Raw genomic sequence first — 17285 nt, 5'->3', positions numbered from 1 at the left:
CTAGTCAAACCTTAGTTGGTGACATAAAAGGAAAGAGAATACAGAGAAAACGAGACTCAAAAGAACTGTATTTTCTCCTTGCTTGCTGTTGGCTGGCACATAGGAGGTTTCTGGGAGCCTTACTGATTGGTGTGCCCTCCAAAAGCTTTTCCTCTTTGTAACTGACAAATAAGTGAGAAAGGATAGGACTAAAGACTGGTTTTATTTTTTTTCTATTTTGTGGTTGGTAAAACAATCCACAGTCATATGAATTGTGACTATCCTTCTTGCCTGCTCTGCTAGCTGATCTAGAGAGAAAAGATTATGGCACAGAAGCCAACACTGAGAAGCCTGGAGGTCCAACCAGACAGTAGGAGCCTGCTGCACCAGGAAAGCACAATCATATAACAGAATGGTGGCTCTGGTGATTCACTCACTGTCTATCTTACAAGACAGGGAAGACAGATGAAATATCAAATGATGTGGGGAAGGAAAACAAACCAAAAAAAGGTAATATTTATTAGTCATTAGAATAATAATATTACAATCCTGTGATTTTATTTGCATTCTCCTGTGTGGGTTGTCATAGTCACAACCTCTGAAATTTCTCTGAGATCTCACAGATTTTTTTTTAATTTAATGAAATCAAAATTACTCATTTCCCTGGTCATGTGGACTACAGTTCCTTTGTACAGGAATAGATTTGACTGGTAAACATTTAGGCCCTGCAGTCCTATATTTACCTAACAGCCCTCCTTTGTTAAAAGCAATGTGGGTTTTAGACCATCTTTGCTCAAGCTGACTGGGCCAGTCACATGAATTGTTCAACCTATGTAAACCCTTAGCAGAAAGTGAAGGCACATAAAGCGCACAAAGACACAGAACATTTTTGTGAGGTGGATTTCCCTTTCACTCTAAGTATGCAACTCTGGTCTTCCTGTATTAAGCAAGCATGCCACAATTAAAGTAGAAAAGAATCTGAGCACATCTTGTTCCCATCTGCATGACCTTGGGTAAGTCCTTATTTATTGTGCATTAACATGTAATGCTGTTTCTCAGTTTACCCTTTCAAATAATGAGCGCAATGTGCTTTTTTCAGTTCACTGCTGCTTGATGTTGAAGTTACTTAATAGGTTATATTACAATCTTGCATGCAAGCTACTACACAACTGGAAAACACTGGAAACCACAGAAGCAAACAGTAATTAGTGATATATCTTGCAATGCTATAGAAACACAGGCAATATTACAGATTGCTTGATGATGAGAGAACTAGAATTGTTCTCTCTGACTGCAGGTGGGGGGCTAAATAGTTAATTTTCTTCCCTTAGTTCAGCAATTCCCCATACACCAAATAGTTTGAGAGTCTCAAATTACATAACTGCTCTGAGGCTATTGAAAAGCACTGAGATCTGACCCATCCTCTCCTTTAGCATGCTGTTAGAGGAAAAACAACTCTTTAAATTCATAGTAATGGAGTTTTGGAGACACATCTGAAGATATCTAAGGCTAAATATTATGTATGTATCTCTCTGTAGACTCCTATTCAAGTTCAGGATCTAAATTAGAGACCAAATTGCCTTTCCCAATAAATATGACTTGCATAGGCTTTTTATGTACACAGAATGAAGATTTACTGTATTCTAACAAGTTGGGGACATTGGTTCCTCCTCCTGTATTTGTCTTTCAGCTTAGTAAGACATGAAGCTCACTCTCACCTGATCTTTTCTTTATTCATCCTTTCATCTCTTGGGTTCTCTTTTCTTCTTTATTATTTTGGTCCCACAAATGTTATGTTTAATAAGGTGCTTCTGCATAGCTAGAAAACCCTTATAAAAAATCCAGTTGACTCCGTTCCAGTTCTGATCTGCCAGCGCCAATATACCTCTTGCATCCTTTTGCATTCTCCATATAGTGATTCACCTTCCATGCATGCCTTAAAATAGGTCATTGGTGTTTACGTCAGCAGCAGTTTTAGACATCACAGGGTAGTGCTGCCAGTTCTGCTGATCACAGGATCATTCCTTCTGAACTAACAGTTCATTGTCCACCCTGTCATTATCCTATAAAATAAGATTCTCATTAGGACTTATTTCACCATCACTGTCTCTTATTTTCCCACTTCTTTCTACAGATCTTTATCTTTCACTACAAACGTTCCCTGATTTCCAAGCATCATTCATCTCAATCTGTCATTTTCATTGTGTCGGGCCCTAATCTTTCCTCCAGTATTCCTAGACAGGTTAGTCATAACCTCAGTGTTGTTCAGCCCCCTGCCCCCCTCAGTTTCCTTATGATTATCAGCAGAATTTGGACTTTTCCAGAGAAAGATGCTTGGCTCCAATTATGAGATGCTTTCCTGCCCATGTACAGCTCATACAGCTGAGATATTCAAGCCTTCAATTTCTAATTTGCTTTATTCTCTCTGCTGCTCACAAGCAGGTGCTGTTTAGGAAATCAATGACAGCTCCACACATGAAGCAGCTGCAGGACTGAGCCTTTAATGAGTCTTTCCCATTTCTAATTTTTATAAGCCAGTTCTAGCAGCAATCTAAAATAAACTATACATATTGATAATTAAACTGATGCAAGTGAATATTACTAGCAAATGGAAGAATTTAGAAAAGGGAGGAAAAGACAAAGACAAGTACCTTTTACAAAATAATTCAGTCTACATTATCATGCCGGAATAGATAATTTCTTCTCTATAACTCACCCTTGACCAATATACCACTGACATTTAAAAGACTTCCCAATTACATTTGATATGTGATTTACAGCATGATCACATCTGAATTGGGCCCAGAGAATTCCCCTGGCAGGCTCAGAAAATGTCTGGGGTTGATGGTTGACTTGGTCCAACTCTGTTCCCATCGTGTGTTGATAGAAGGTGATTTCAAGCTGGAGGAGTATCATTTTAAAATGAAATTACATGACAAAAATAGATTGTTTCAGGATTCAATACCTTTTTGAAGTTTCATGCCAGATTTGTGCTGACTTATGATGGTGTAAATCAGCAGTAACTTCACTGCAGTACCAGAATAACTAGAAACAGCTAATACTGCTCTTTCCCTTCCCAATAAATTACCTTTATATATGGAGAAGAGTTATTTTCAAACTGCTAATATGCATTCAGGTGTGACTGCATGCCTCACCTGAGGGTTTTCTTTACCTTTTGTGTGATTTTTCAAGTGGAGCTATTCTTGGCTCTGCCAAATTCTCCAAGTAGCACATAGCATAATGTATTTATGTAGAGTCTGTCTCCTGGGCAAGCTGAAGCAGTGGAAATTGCCCGGAGAAAATTGAAACCCTGATAATTGATTTTGCTAGCTCTTAAAGTTTCAAAAGACTTGAATCTTTCCAAGAATAAATCAAAAACTGTTCAGTAGCAGACCATGGGGATTCCCTCCAGATTCTTAGAGTGGTTTCCTTGCTACACCACAGAAATTATATTCTTACTGATGTAGATTAAGAATTAAATTATTTGCTTAAAATAGTTAAGTCTGTTGCCTATTGGGGTTTTCTGTGTCAGCTAATTTGGCTGTGTTATTAAGTGCCATTGGTAGTCAGGATCTTTGAGCTCTGTAAAAAAAAAAAAAACGTGGCAAACATTAGGTATATGACAAACTCTTCAGGCCATAAAATCTTATTAGAAGGCAAATCACAACCTTCCAACCTTTTTGAGATTGATGTGGAGCTAGGAAATCTGTAGAAAATTGATACAGTGTGGAATGCAAATATATTATTCCCCCTCCCCTCCTTTTTTCACATTAACAGAGGACTAAACAGGAGAGAAATTATTCCCAAGAGAGCACTATAGAAAATGTCCTATTGGTACTGGTGTTTACAACATTTCTATCCAAGTAAATTAAACCCAGTGGAGATTTGTCTTGACAAACTTTTCATTTGAAAATCATAGGACTCTCCCTGTACTGGTTTAGTTGTAGGAGCCAATGGCAGAAAAGCCTGCCAGATTGAGCAGCCTTCTGATTTCTAGACCATTCTTCACATGTTACTTTGCTTCTGTGTCTCAAGATCCATTATGAGGGCTCTTTCTAAATTCAAATTATATGTTTTATGTTTATAGGCATTTCTAAATTCTTCATCAACACTGTACTTTCATTATGTATTTTACATACCTGCTTGTTACTGTATATTATCATGTTATATGCACATCATATTATTATTTTATGACATAAGTATATTATGGTCATGTTTAAACAAAACAGATCAATGTTATTTCATAGAATCATAGAATCATAGAATGGTTCAGGTTAGAAGGAACCAACTAGTTCCAACCTCCCTGGCACAGGCAGGGACACCTTCCACTAGGCTAGGTTGCTGGAAACCCCATCCAGACTGGCCTTGAACACTTCCAGGAATGGGGCATTTACAGCTTCTCTGGGCAACCTGTTCCAATGCCTCACCAACCTCATGGTAAAGAATTTCTTCCTCATATCTAATCTAGATCTACCATCTCTCAGTTCGAAGTGATTGCCCCTTGTCCTATCACTATCTGTCCATGCAAAAAGTCACTCTTTCTCATTTATAAGCTCCGTTTAAGTGTTGGAAGGTTACTATAAGGTTTCCCCAGAAATTCCCTTTTCCAAGCTGAACAACCCCAATTCTCTTAATATTTTTTCATAGGAGAGGTCCTCCCACTCTTCTGTGGCCTTGCTTTGGGCTTGCTCCAACAAGTCCACACTTTTTTTGTGCTGAGCTGGGCAGGTGGGGTCTCATAAGGGCAGAAGAGAGGGGAATCACCTTCCTTGACCTGCTGGCCATGCTGCTTTTGATTCAGTCCAGGATGTATTTGGCTTTCTAATGATGTTTATAATATAATTGACTGAAATAGTGGTATTACAGTAAGTGGTTCTGTCCCTGCACACTATAATTTGAAAAACCTCTCAAAAAATAAACAAAAACTGTTCAGGAGGAAAGCCATGAAAAACTCATTCAGATTCTTAGAGAAGTTTCTGCACAAGAATAAAAAATGATACTCTCACTGATACAGAACTGGCACTGAGGTAGCAGACCATGGCAGTCCACTGACATCTGCATCCCTGTGTGTGACAGGACTGGAAATGCTAGTCTCCAAATTTCCTTCTGCTGCTGGCTAGCAGGGTCATGGAGGGGAGTAGCTAGAAGTTGCAGAGGGGTGCAGACAGCCCTTTCCTTGCCGGTGCAGAAGGCAGGAGAACATCTGCAGCCCCTTTGCCTTCTGCCAAAAGACTGGCCTGCAGGACAAATCAGTCTGTATGGCTTCCAGGGGATATTAGGGCTTCTGCAGAAACTAAGTGTTCAATTAGGTGGTAGAACAACTAAGGCTTGCCATTGCTTGTGGTGAAAAATAAACCCTCAAAACTTTTTCAAGTGGTTTTATCCAACACAGTACTGCCTTCAGTGTCGGCATTTTTTAAAGCCTTTGAGCATTTGAGAGAGAGAGACTCTAAACATGAACCATCAGTCTTTCACCTAAACTATCCCACAGAACACAGAAGGAACACACAAAACTCCCAAAAGCAATATTAGCACTGGAGGGAGTGAGAAGAGGAGGGAGCAGGTGAGAGCAGAATGTTGCAGCCCTGGAAAATGGCCGAGGCAAAGAAGGGAAAAGGTATGTCAGAGGAAGATAGGAAGGAAACCCAAAAGTTTCAATAACATTGACTTAATGTGAACTTGTCCTTTCATTTGGTAAGGCTGAACACGTTCTCTATTATATAGACCAAATGACCAATACAGGTAGAAGTTTTTTTCCTCCCCTGAGAGGTCTATCCTTCAATAGATTTATGCTGATGATGATTAGAAATAGATAGTTTGTTTGTGATATTCCCTATGACCCCCATGGAAATGCCACTGTGCAACAAAGAGAGTCTAGGGTGGTTGATGTGCAATCCAGCTCATAGCTGAACACATCTGTAAAATAAACTCAGTTTTGTTCCTGCAAATTCTCAAGGAGTCATCTAGCTTTAATGTGAGGAAGGTACATTTCTCCTCTTTCTGATGTATTAGGGAATGATTTCTTTCTCTTCCCCAAAACAGGGACATGAAATGCCTAAAACACTGCAAAAGCTAAAACCTCAGACACCATGCAGGCTCCACAGAAAGCACTTTCAGTCCACTCTCTCCTGAGCTCGCCAGATGTAACCATCCCAGCATGCAGAATCCAAGTGCCAGTCAGCTGGTTGTCCTTGGCATGTGAATTGCCTGCATGGCAGTTTTAACACACTCATCTAAATTTTTCTCTCTGCGTTTTCCTTTCCATTTCTAAGACAGTTATTTCAATTCACAGCTCGAAATCCAGCAGATCCCTTTTAATCTTCTGAAGCTACACCCACGTACTCCCCACAAACTTAGTAATACTGATTTTATCTGTGCTTTTCTATTTCCTGACTCTACCACAGACTGCTTTATTTACTTGCATATTTAGAAACAACTCAGAATGTGTGGCTTTGTACTACTTGTAGCTGATTTTTATAATGATGACCCCAACTAATTTCCCATTATCAGCACACTCTGATGTCTCAGGGATATGACCAAGTTCCCAGTGCCCAGTGAATCCCATCATTTCATTTGAGCTGTGATAAGGGTTCCCATACATGCTGTGAGGCTGTTGCAAAAACGAGCTGACATGTAATAGCTTTAACCCCAGTGAAAGAGAACAAAGCTGAACCTGTCTTGCCTTGTGTTTGCCAAGGAATGAGACTATGCCAGAGCGAGTTTCTACAGCTCAGCTGTTACTTAGCTCCTTGGTAGTTCAGTTGTGCATTTTGATCTCAGAGCTGATTTTATTTCAAAAGAAAAATGAACAGGGACTGGAACAGGAGAATTCTTCAGTTGAATCAGGAGGAGCACAAAGAGCCCATACAAATACTCTTATTTTCACTGGTATTCTGATCTATCACACTGCCCTGTCACAAACATCCCAAGAGTTTTATCTCCTCTCAAAACATATCCAGCCAGTTTCCAACCCTCTCCAAAAGATTTTCTACAGAAGCCCCTGACCTTGCAAGCTCACGCCTAAATCAGTGACTTCCTTAGGAATTCTACCAAGCCACCACCAGTGTCTGAAGAAAATTGGAAGAACTGATTTTCCCTGAAGTCACAATGTCCATGCATCCCTAGATTGTAGGAGCTGCCTTTTCAAAGTAGAGAAATAAGACTAATGAGAAATCACCTCAAGCATGAACTTTTTGCCCCACCATCTCCACAAACATAGCAAGACCTTTAGTCCTCTCCAGTAAAAGTCTGAGATGCTGCTAACGTACAGACTATTCCTGAGCTGATAGTTCTTGATACTGAGCTGCCCAATACTGCTTTCTCTGACATCCTCTGTAAATCAGGCACAAAGCATTTCTGGTTCTTCTGTTGACATGGATCAGTCTGAAGATTACTCCTAATCATTATAGTATGCTTTTGTTTTGCCCCCTTTTTTTCTGAGCCTATTTGTTTTTCACTGAAGACCAAGTCCCACTTCTCTTCTCATAGCCCTGGCTGCCACTTCAGTACCAGCCTATCGTTTCTCCATTGTTTGCATATCTGTGCATTAAACTGACCTACATCTCCTTCTAGGGAGTGGGTAGCAGATGGTGCTTAGGTGATATGGCATCTCAAGATGGTGCTTGAGTGGCTTGTGGGTCACAGAAGTGGGAAATGCTGGTTGCTACATAAGAAGCGTACAGCTGAGCTCCCTGGGGAGTGCTCTGCTTGCTTGTACCACAACTTTGGGCCAACGTGATCCAGCACAGTCACATGCAGAAAGCAGGTCAGGCAGGTTATCTTGGCTACAATATTTGCTTGGGAGCTGCTGGGATCAGGGGCAGCTACACTACTCACCTCTTTTAGCATCGCTGCCTTAATGGAAAAGTTGATCAATTCAACAGAGGAGCACCATGGTGGCTGGCACTGGAGCACTTGTCCTGTCAGGAGAGGTTGGATGTTCAGCCTGGAAAAGGGACAGCTTTGGAGGAGATTATCAAGAAGATAGAGACAGTCTTTACAGAAGCGTATAGCAGGAGGACAAGAGGTAATAGGCACAAGCGGGAACAAGGGAAGTTAAGGCTAGGTAGAAAGATTTTTCAGTGCCATGACAGTCAAGCCAGATAACAGGCTTCCCAGGGAGGTCATGCAGTCTCCATCCATGGAGGTTGTAAAGACCAATTTAAAGTCTTGAGAGACCTAGTCTGAGATTACAGCTGAGCTTCCTTCAAGCAAGAGCTTAAACTAAAGATGCCCTGTGGTTTCTTCCAGTCAGTGAGTCTACGATTAAGAATCAGTCTGTTTTTAACAAATCTTGCCCAAATCCCAGGCTGCAAAGGGCAGTCACAGCTGGGAGCTCACATTATGGAAATCCATCCCAGTCTTTGTGGTAGACACAGAAAAATTCAACCAAGTTCGACCAATCCATTGTCAATACAGACAAATTTCACACAGCACAACTCCTCAAGTCATTGAGGGATTAAGACTTAAATTTGAAGGGTAGCAGCTGTGCAAGTATCCTTGCTTTCTTTTCTCTTTCTGAGGGCCCAAGTCTCTAATCTCTCGTGCTATCTCTGTCAGAGCAGGGAATAGCCAACATAGCAGGCTTATGCTGCCAGCCAGCAGGCAGCTTCCCCTGCACCTATCAGAGACAGTCCCTGCCCAGTGCGCACTCAGTCCCTGCACTGTTTGCTCCTCCTGTGTCACTCTGTCCTTCCTGCCTCACTCTGTCTTCCTTTCTCTTTCCTCAGTGGCAGGACTACGGAACCTGTTGCTGGAGTGCCCTTGTCTGAGCTTTCTGCCTGGCTTTTTTCCTCTGCTCAGATCTTCTCTTTGCTGCGGTAAGTCTGATGAACAGCTTCCTTGCTGTCACTGCTTGGTGACATGGCACAAGGGCTTTAATGTAAGTACTTCCCTTTGGGAGCCTCAAGCTGCATTTTCTGGGAACAGCCCTAGGAAAGTCTGGGCACCATGTGACATCTGAGGAAAACTGGGAGGTATCCAAGGCTGCTATTGAAGAGGAAGAAGCAAATTCTTGTCTCAAGAGTGATCAGAGAAATTTAAGATAACTTTGGTAGCGCTTGTGTTGAATTGAGATTGAGGGCCATAAGTGGTCTGCTACAGCAGTAGTCGAGGTTCAGGTGCCACATGAAAGGTGAAGCAGGAGGCTTCAGAAAGCCTCCAAGTCTGGTTCTGACCCTGCATGGAAAACTACCACGAAACCTCCAAACTTTTGTTCAGTTTTGTACTAGGAAATTGCACATAAATCATAAAGCTATTCAAATGCAGTGGGTAGCTGATACAGCTGGTTTTATCTCTGCTTTCTAAAGTAACACATAGGGCACTGTCTATCTAGACTGTGAAAAGGTACTTGTATTTTTCTGGAGGGTGATCAGAGCTACAGTAGCAGGGGCAATTCCAGAGTTTAATGTTTGCTGCTTTAAGGTGTCACTGCAGACCAATCTGGTGTTATATAAAGATAAAAAAATCAGATTTTATCAGCATGTGTTGGCTGCTGCAAATGTATGTAAAGCTTTGTTTTAGAGAAATGTGTGTGTATGTGCACTTTGAGCATAAAGTGCTAAATACCATCACCCATTTTAGAAGAGCTTAAAATAGCTCCTGGCTGCAGAGCAGGTGCCATGTGTCCTTCTGCTGAATATAGGGGGATGCAAAAACTAAATATAGACCAGTCTGTAAACCGTCTAGAAGTTAAAGCTGCAAGAAGGAAATCAGGAAGCAAATCCCATAAGAAGGAAGGGGAAGCACTGTTTATAAAAGATAAACAAAACTCTGTGACAGTTTTCAAGGCAGCGTGCAAGACAAGCTAAGAAGAAGATGTTTAATTTGTTTTTTGGTCATGCCAGGAGGGTGCCTGGGCAGCAGCACCAGCTCCCAGCAGTGCGAGAGGTGGGCTGGCACACCCCAGCACAGGAACAGTTTTCCCAGCAGCAGTGGGATGGCTATTGCAGCTCTGCTAAGTCAGTCATTGGCCCTTGCCTACTGACCTTTTACTTTGGAAATACTGGCTGTTTTCAAAGCCCAGTGAAGGAAAATTGTGCTGTAAAAGTGAAATATTGAGGGATATAATTGCAGACAAACTCAGCATGTAACCAGACTGATCTGAGGCATACACCTTTTGCTGTTGCCTCTGGATGCAGCAGTGGCTAGGCTGTGTGCTCAACTGTGCTGAAAGTTCCATTTCTGTCCTGAGTCTTCCCAAGTTCTTAACAGAGGAAGGAGAATGGAGAGGAATCTTTCTCACAGTGGGGAGGCAGCAGCACCCTCTGGCTCTTTGGGGGTGTTCCCCACTGAAGGAGAGGAGGACCACAGTGACTATTTGTAGGCAGTAACCACAAGTGTCAAGTTTCCATCCAAAACACCAGAGCCAAGAAAGGTGCTGATCTCACAGCTGTGGAACAGATCCAGGATTTGGGAATGCAGGAGAAAAAGAGTAAACAAGATGCAATGCTCAGACTCAGTCAGAGTATCCAGTCCTCCCCCTTTCCATAAAACAGGATAAGGCTGTGTTGGAAATTCAGCGCCTGAAAGCAACAGTAATGCTAGTAGGAGTTGCAAAACTGAAAAGGTGGCCAGTCTAAAACTGGCCTGAAAAACAGGCCAGTCTAAAACAGTCTGAAAAACCAAGGAATTCCTCTTCTGGACTCTGTCACCTAATTTTTAGGCATTACTGTGTTTAAGATAAAGTATAATGTAAACACTTTGGGTCTTGCTGAAATTGGCCCCAAAAGTCTTTTATGGCCTGATAAGGGAGAATTCCTTGTGTACATCAAGGTTAAGCAGGCTGGGGTACAAGGGAGAACTGGGGCCAACTGCAGTAAAAACTCCCAGCATCAAAGGCTGTAAGCAGGCAACTCCCAGATGCTGTGACTCCCTCAACATAAACTGCAGCACTGTGGAAGCTGTTGTGCAAAACAAGGTACAGAAGTCTTCAGAGGCATTGTTTGTGCTGGAAAGCACTTATCACACCTCTGGCTTAGTCTGAGGAAGAACAAAATAAAACATTAGGATATTTATTGTGTGTGTAAATACAACTGCTAGTATGACCCAGTGGGTGGGCACCTTTGGGTTAGAAGTTCATTGCTGTGTATTTCTGGGGTTCCTGCCTGCTCACCATTCTGGGCTGGTGGATGGAAACTCAGCAGTTGTGAATTGCCATGGTTTCAGACTGATTATAACTAATCCCTTTCTAGCCAGGAATGTATGTTAGGGAAGATTTCCTGCAAGGCCAGCTTGTAAGCATCTTGTGTCCTTGATTCTAATAATCCAGTTTCTCTTTCATTCACCCCTGTTTTTCTGTTGTTGCTGAGACACATCATGCACAGATCAATTGCCACAGTGTATTTAAAGCCTACAGTATTTGGAGACATGCTTTATGATTCACATAAGAGGAAACCTTTAGCCAGAGTGCTACCACATGAGTGATGAAGTTGGGAGGCAGCCAAGGGGGAGAGTCAGAGTACAGAGAAAACATCAGCTTGAGCCTTCTTACAAAGAGGGGGAGATACAAAAGAAGTTAATATTTGGAAATGGAGCATTTTGCAGTCCTGCTCTCCCCTCTCTGATGAACATATAACAAAAATAGCTGTTTTGAACCGGGATATACTTTCTGAGTTTTATTCTGCCTAAACAAGAGCTGGTAGTCCTGGGTTTTCTAGCTGATTGATTGCCAACTGCCAATTAGCTCAAATTAATGATTGCAACAGTAAACACTAGCCTGAACATGTCAGAGATAAACACGTATTTTGTGGAGTGTCTAGCTTAGCCTTTACAATACTCTTACTGACCTTGAATTAGTTGGCAGTCAATTAACTCTTGTTTAAAAAGATCACAAACAGGAGGCTAACATTTGTGCTGTCTGGAATTATTTACTTAAATTGCACATATAGGGTCTAATTTTTCAGTGTCAGTTAAACTCGATATGACATCAAATCAGATCGCTATAATTCTACAATCATTTTGCACTGATATAGTGACTGTGGCACAAGGAGTGAGGAAAGAATGGCATGCAATTGTCTCACAGGTCCGTGAGACCAGATCCAGATGTACTCCTGAGCCATTTCTGCTGGCAAGTTGTATCTAGGGGTGGACTGCAGGGGCTTGGATTTCTAGCTAACAGTTTTCAAGCACTTTCTGAGCCCACTCAAAGCTTTCAATTATTTGCTTGAGAGATGATAACTCATTTTACTATCTTATCTGCAAGCCTGGTCATATAGCTAGAAAATCAAATCTTCAAAAATGTTGCCTTAGTGATGGCCATCACTGCACTTCCAAACATCACTTTGACTGGGGAGAATTTAAGAACACTGAGTCATTTATTACAGTAAATGATATCTCTCTTATCATATAATGTCTTTGGTCATGTTATTTACAGTTTTGAAAGCTGTAGAAATTTAGACACTATAGAAAACATATGTTGTAGCCTGTTTGAACACAGAACAAAATGATTCCCAGTCAGCTTCATGTTTTCAAAATCTTTTAAAAAATAAGAAAGCAATCACTTCACATGCTGGAAAGAGCCAACCAAGTAAGCTTCTCCCCCTCTTCCCCATTGGCACCATTATAAATTATATTATTAAGGAGAGGAACAAAAATCAGTCTGGAAAAGAGAGAGAAGGACTCACAGCTGGAAAGAGGACAGAGTCTGCAGTCAAGCAGTAGTGGGGGATAGTTGCAGATCAAGGTCCAGCTGTGCACCCCACACCTCTGCATTACTTCATGAGGGCAACAGAGAGGCGCCAGCAGCCTCTCCTTCTAAGAAGGAAGGGGCCTTCACTACTCTAAGTTTTCCTGGTGCCCAGGATGCTCTTGCTGACAACTTCATTACCAGGTCCTGAGTAAGCCAGAGCAGGAACACAGCTATGTTGGGGGCTCTGTATTTGCCTGGCTGAGTGCAGCTGCTCAAAAACCTGAGAAAACAAAAGCTTCCCTTTGCAAACTGGGAATAAATTAGCTGAAATTCACCCCACAAAACACCATGGATTATCAAACTATGTTATGTGTGATTTGGTTTATTTCATTGTGGTTTATTCTGCAGTTTGTACTTTGTCAAAGAAGCTGTCAGCAGCATGCAGCAAGTACAAGAGAAGGGTGGTTTATAGCTGTTAATCTTATTCTTTGCTGTTACTGTGATGGTACCCAACCACGTCTTGTAGATTAAGCACCATGCTGGGCTTTCCAAGGGCACAGTGCAATTTGCAGTTGCACTGAAAATATAAATACTAAAATATTAAAAATATTAAAATATTTTCTGCAATTATTGACTTAAGATGTGTCAACAGGAGAGAAACAGGAAATGAAACTAATGCAGCTCTGAAGTGAAGCTGCCCATATCGGAACCAGTGTTGCAAGTAAACAGATCAAGAAAAGTAAACATATGGCAAATATTTTATTCAAGGAGGAAAATGGTATAAGTGACTGGGGTGTCATTTCATGTGTCATTGCTGGCAGTGGGAATAAGAGGTTTTCATTTTTAAGTGTTAGATTTGGGTAGGCTTTTCTCTTGGAAAGTATATCATTTGCCTTTCTCTTTGCAGGCAAATCACCTTGGTTATTTATCTAAGTGTGACATATTTGTCAAGCCAGAACCAATGGATAAGCTGCCATCCCAAATTTCACACAAAATCACTCACATGCTGGCCAAGCTTTGGGAACAGCTTGATGGCTAATTCTTTATATGGCTGGTTCTATGCCTTTAAATTAACCCTCCATTTGTTTTTCTGTCAGGTGCTGCACCAAGCATGGAGAATGACCAGTCTTCCACCTCACCTGGGCAGGACATCCAGGGGCAGAGTGGGGACAAACCTGCCCCTGGCCTGCCATCCCCGGCTCCAGTCCCCGTGGAGCAGCCAAGCAGCTGGCCCGAAGCAGCCGTGTGTGACATCTCAGAGGAGCTGAGCCGGCAGCTGGAGGACATCATCAAAACCTACGGGTCTGCAACAAGCCTGATGGAGAAGGAAAGCACTGCTGCAGGAACAGACAGGCCTGAGAAGGGAGAGCCAGGCAGCTTGGAGGATGCAGAGTATGAAGATGGAAATGAAGAGAGTGAGAAAGAGAAGCTGGCTCCTGGAGATGCTTCCAAAGCAAAGGAGCCCAGCGTCAACAAGGAGCAGAAGTTGGAGAAGAAAATCCTGAAGGGACTAGGTAAGGATTTACATACTCCCACAGCCCTTCTGCAAACACAAGTGAGAACTCCCTGGTACTTGCTCTTTACCATGTTAAGTTTCTGGTATGGATGATAGGGACCTCCATCTACCACTGAAAATTATAGTAACCATTACAGTTTTTCTGTAACTGATAATTATTTTTGGCACTACCCAATATGTAGGCTATATTAGATATGAGTTCTTTAAAAAAAAAAAAAGAGTTGTATCACACAACACTGATGTACTACTGGGCCACCCACACTGGTTAGCCAAAGCTGTCAGTCCAATGACACACTGGACAAAGTCACTTGGATGAAGGAAAATGTAGTCTTTCATCTGTACCTTAGTGAATGTTTTCTTCTCCTGTCTGCTCAGATATGACTACTCACTGGTCACAACAGTAATAATGGTGCTGCTGTGTGGCATGAGGATCTGCAGAAGAAAATTACTGTCATGCCCAGGTTATTGTTCATTCAGAAACCCCCTGGACTAATTATATAATATATATGAAATCAGCCAATACATTTGTTCTCTAACACCTCAGACCTGGCAGGGCTGTCAGCTGAGCTAGAAAGAGGTCTTAGCAAATTTTTGTATACACGTACTTTCTACTGGGCAGCCACTAGAGAGCAATGTAGTTACATTCTAATCTAATATAGATGTAAATTATTTCCCTTCCTACATTTAACTGCAGCCAATCTTCAAGCCTCTCCTTTGCATGAGAGCCCAAACCCAAACACAGACTGAGCCTGTAAAGGAATCACCACAGACATTCTTACAGACAAGGGACTAAGCATAGGACATGGCATGGATTTTTTTCCTCAGAAATTCTTTGAATGTCCAGAAGAAAATTCTCAGTTTCTACTGCCTTGGCTTTGGTGCTGTTACTGGTAGCTCAGCAAGCTCAGTGAAAACCCTACCAACACACAGTACTCCATCTGCCCTTGTGACAGTTCACCCCAGGATTTGATTTTAGCTCACTTCCACTTATTTATGCTGATGCTGTAGAGAGAATTTAGTGTGAAATAAAGGATTTTCTCCAGAGACAGTACTCCTGGTCTGCACTAGAACTGAGAACCTAGAAAATGTCCACCCCAAAGCAGAAAGCAGATTTTGTCTAACAGTCTCAGGAAGGAGGAGCATTTGGAAAAGCATGTCCAAGCCCCTGGGACCACAGGCAACCTTTTCTCCAGGGATGTCAGGGACACTTTGTATTCAATGAACAAGCAGTGTTCAAGCTCCAGATCATACCTGGGGCTGAAATGAAAACCAAGAGGTGTCAGAGGAGAAGCAATACCTGAATGGCTGTGCAGTGATTTGGCTTTGCACACCCAGGGAGTTATTAGACTCCCTCTGGAATACAAGCTTTCTCCAGCAAGTCAGGGAACTGATTTACACCAACATCACGAAGCCCAGACCTGGCTGGCAGCACCTACCACCCTCTGATTGTTTACTTCCACACCATGGTCTCTATATCTGACTTAGTGTTCTTGATGTCTTGTGTGGGTTGATCAGCAAAGGAGCTGAATACACCAGACTTGATCCACTTTCACTTGCAAAGAGAGCTGTTCCTGAGCCTTTGGGGTCCAGGTCCTTTCTGTCCTATGTCAGTCAAATGTGCCATGTGTCTGACCTAATCATCTTGCAAAGACATTGAATGAAAATCAGATCACACAGAACAAAAGAATCTCACAGACAATGTTTTGGTTAGAAAAAAGCCCATTACTGAGGTCTGAAATGGAGGAAAGTCCTAGCACATTGTTCTTATGGGGCAAAGAAAAACTCCAAAATTTACAGCAAAAATTATTCCTTTCCTTCCAAAATGCCTCATTTCAGCCTGTGTTTTTACAGACCCATGCATCAAACAACTAATTTCATAACAGTACATCAACTACAAACTACCTCTAGCATCAAATATCTGCTTCCTCTCTTTCTAAGGAAAAGAAGCCACCCTACTGATGCAAAGTTTGAATAAGCTGAATACTCCAGAAGAGAAGCTCGACCTGTTGTTTAAGAAGTATGCTGAGCTGGTGAGTACAGTGTTGGCTCTTTTCTGTACAAACTGCCTACACAAGAATGTATAAAAAATACATGATATGCAGCATGGTCAAACCTCACATACCAGTAGTGTCTGTCCTGGTAAGTGAATCCCAATACAGTTGTCATGGTCAGATAATTATGGGTAAAAATAAAAGACAAAAAATGAAAAGTGACAAAAACAAGATTTGGGACAGAAAGCTGATGAGGCAGAATATTTGTACTTAAAGGCAAATCTACCAAAGTGACCCACACGGGAGACTGGTGTCTAGGCTCCTGCCTTCACATCCTGCAAGGAGTTTTGCATGTTTCTGTTACAGGTATTGCTTTAAATTATGCATTGGTGATTTAATCAAAATGAAAATAATACAGGATTTAGTATAAAGCTTCCTGTATTACGAAGCAGATAGTAGACAACTGAGACTAATTGTAAGAGAAGCCACAGCACAATGAAATGAAGAGTCAAAGCCCCTGCCACCATAATGTCACTCCTGTAACAATGCCACCTACCTGACTGTTCTTTCCACACTTAAGATGGGTTATTTTCAGATGAAGAGATATTTTCCTTTGTAGTCAAAGGACTGTATGACCATAAGCTGTGGAGATCTTACAAATGACAAGGCTGCAGCATTTTATGCTTTGTGAAGTGCTGAAAAATGTGTGAAGCAGAACATTGATTTTTTAATTGGTTTTATGCACAGATGTGTCCACATATCATAATGTGAAGTGAAATTTAGCTTTCCATTTTTCATGTAAAATCCTCTGATTTCATAAATTGGGTTCAGGCTGTTCATAGTTTATCTCATGCTTAAAGGGGCTTCATCCTCATGGATTAATTGAAATAGGTCCAGTACTTTCCTCTACAAAGTACTCTCCACTGCATTCAAATGGCATTGCAGCACTGTGTAAAACAGAGGGTGGATTGCCAGTAGCCCATGCAGGAGAAAGGTGCTAAAACAAAAGTCCTGAACACTTGTTTCTGACACACTGTGCAATGTCACTGAAATAAATAATTCCTTAAATACCACAAAAACCTTGTTGGAGACAGCCTTACCCTGCTCACTCGAAGTGGCTGAGGGGCATGTGGTGATTAATGGCTTGTCAGCAGTTGGCTGTAGCTGTGAC

The 17285-nt window shown here is 41.7% G+C and overlaps 1 protein-coding gene across 1 annotated transcript in view; it reads left to right on the top strand.

The window, feature by feature from the left end:
- Nucleotides 1–864: 864 nt before the first annotated feature.
- The window catches only part of TXLNB (taxilin beta), a 41083-nt gene continuing 24662 nt past the window's right edge, over nt 865–17285 (top strand). Inside the window, exons 1-4 of the mRNA XM_030945686.1 lie at nt 865–992; nt 8709–8798; nt 13705–14121; nt 16062–16153. Coding sequence (XP_030801546.1) covers nt 983–992; nt 8709–8798; nt 13705–14121; nt 16062–16153 — 609 coding nt within the window. The 5' untranslated portion in view covers nt 865–982. The remainder of the gene's footprint in view (nt 993–8708; nt 8799–13704; nt 14122–16061; nt 16154–17285) is intronic.

This window comes from Camarhynchus parvulus, chromosome 3, assembly GCF_901933205.1.
Source record: "Camarhynchus parvulus chromosome 3, STF_HiC, whole genome shotgun sequence".
Taxonomy (NCBI): Eukaryota; Metazoa; Chordata; class Aves; order Passeriformes; family Thraupidae; genus Camarhynchus; species Camarhynchus parvulus.
The sequence above is the reverse complement of the archived record's forward strand: the minus strand, read 5'-3'. Positions and strand labels throughout refer to the sequence as shown.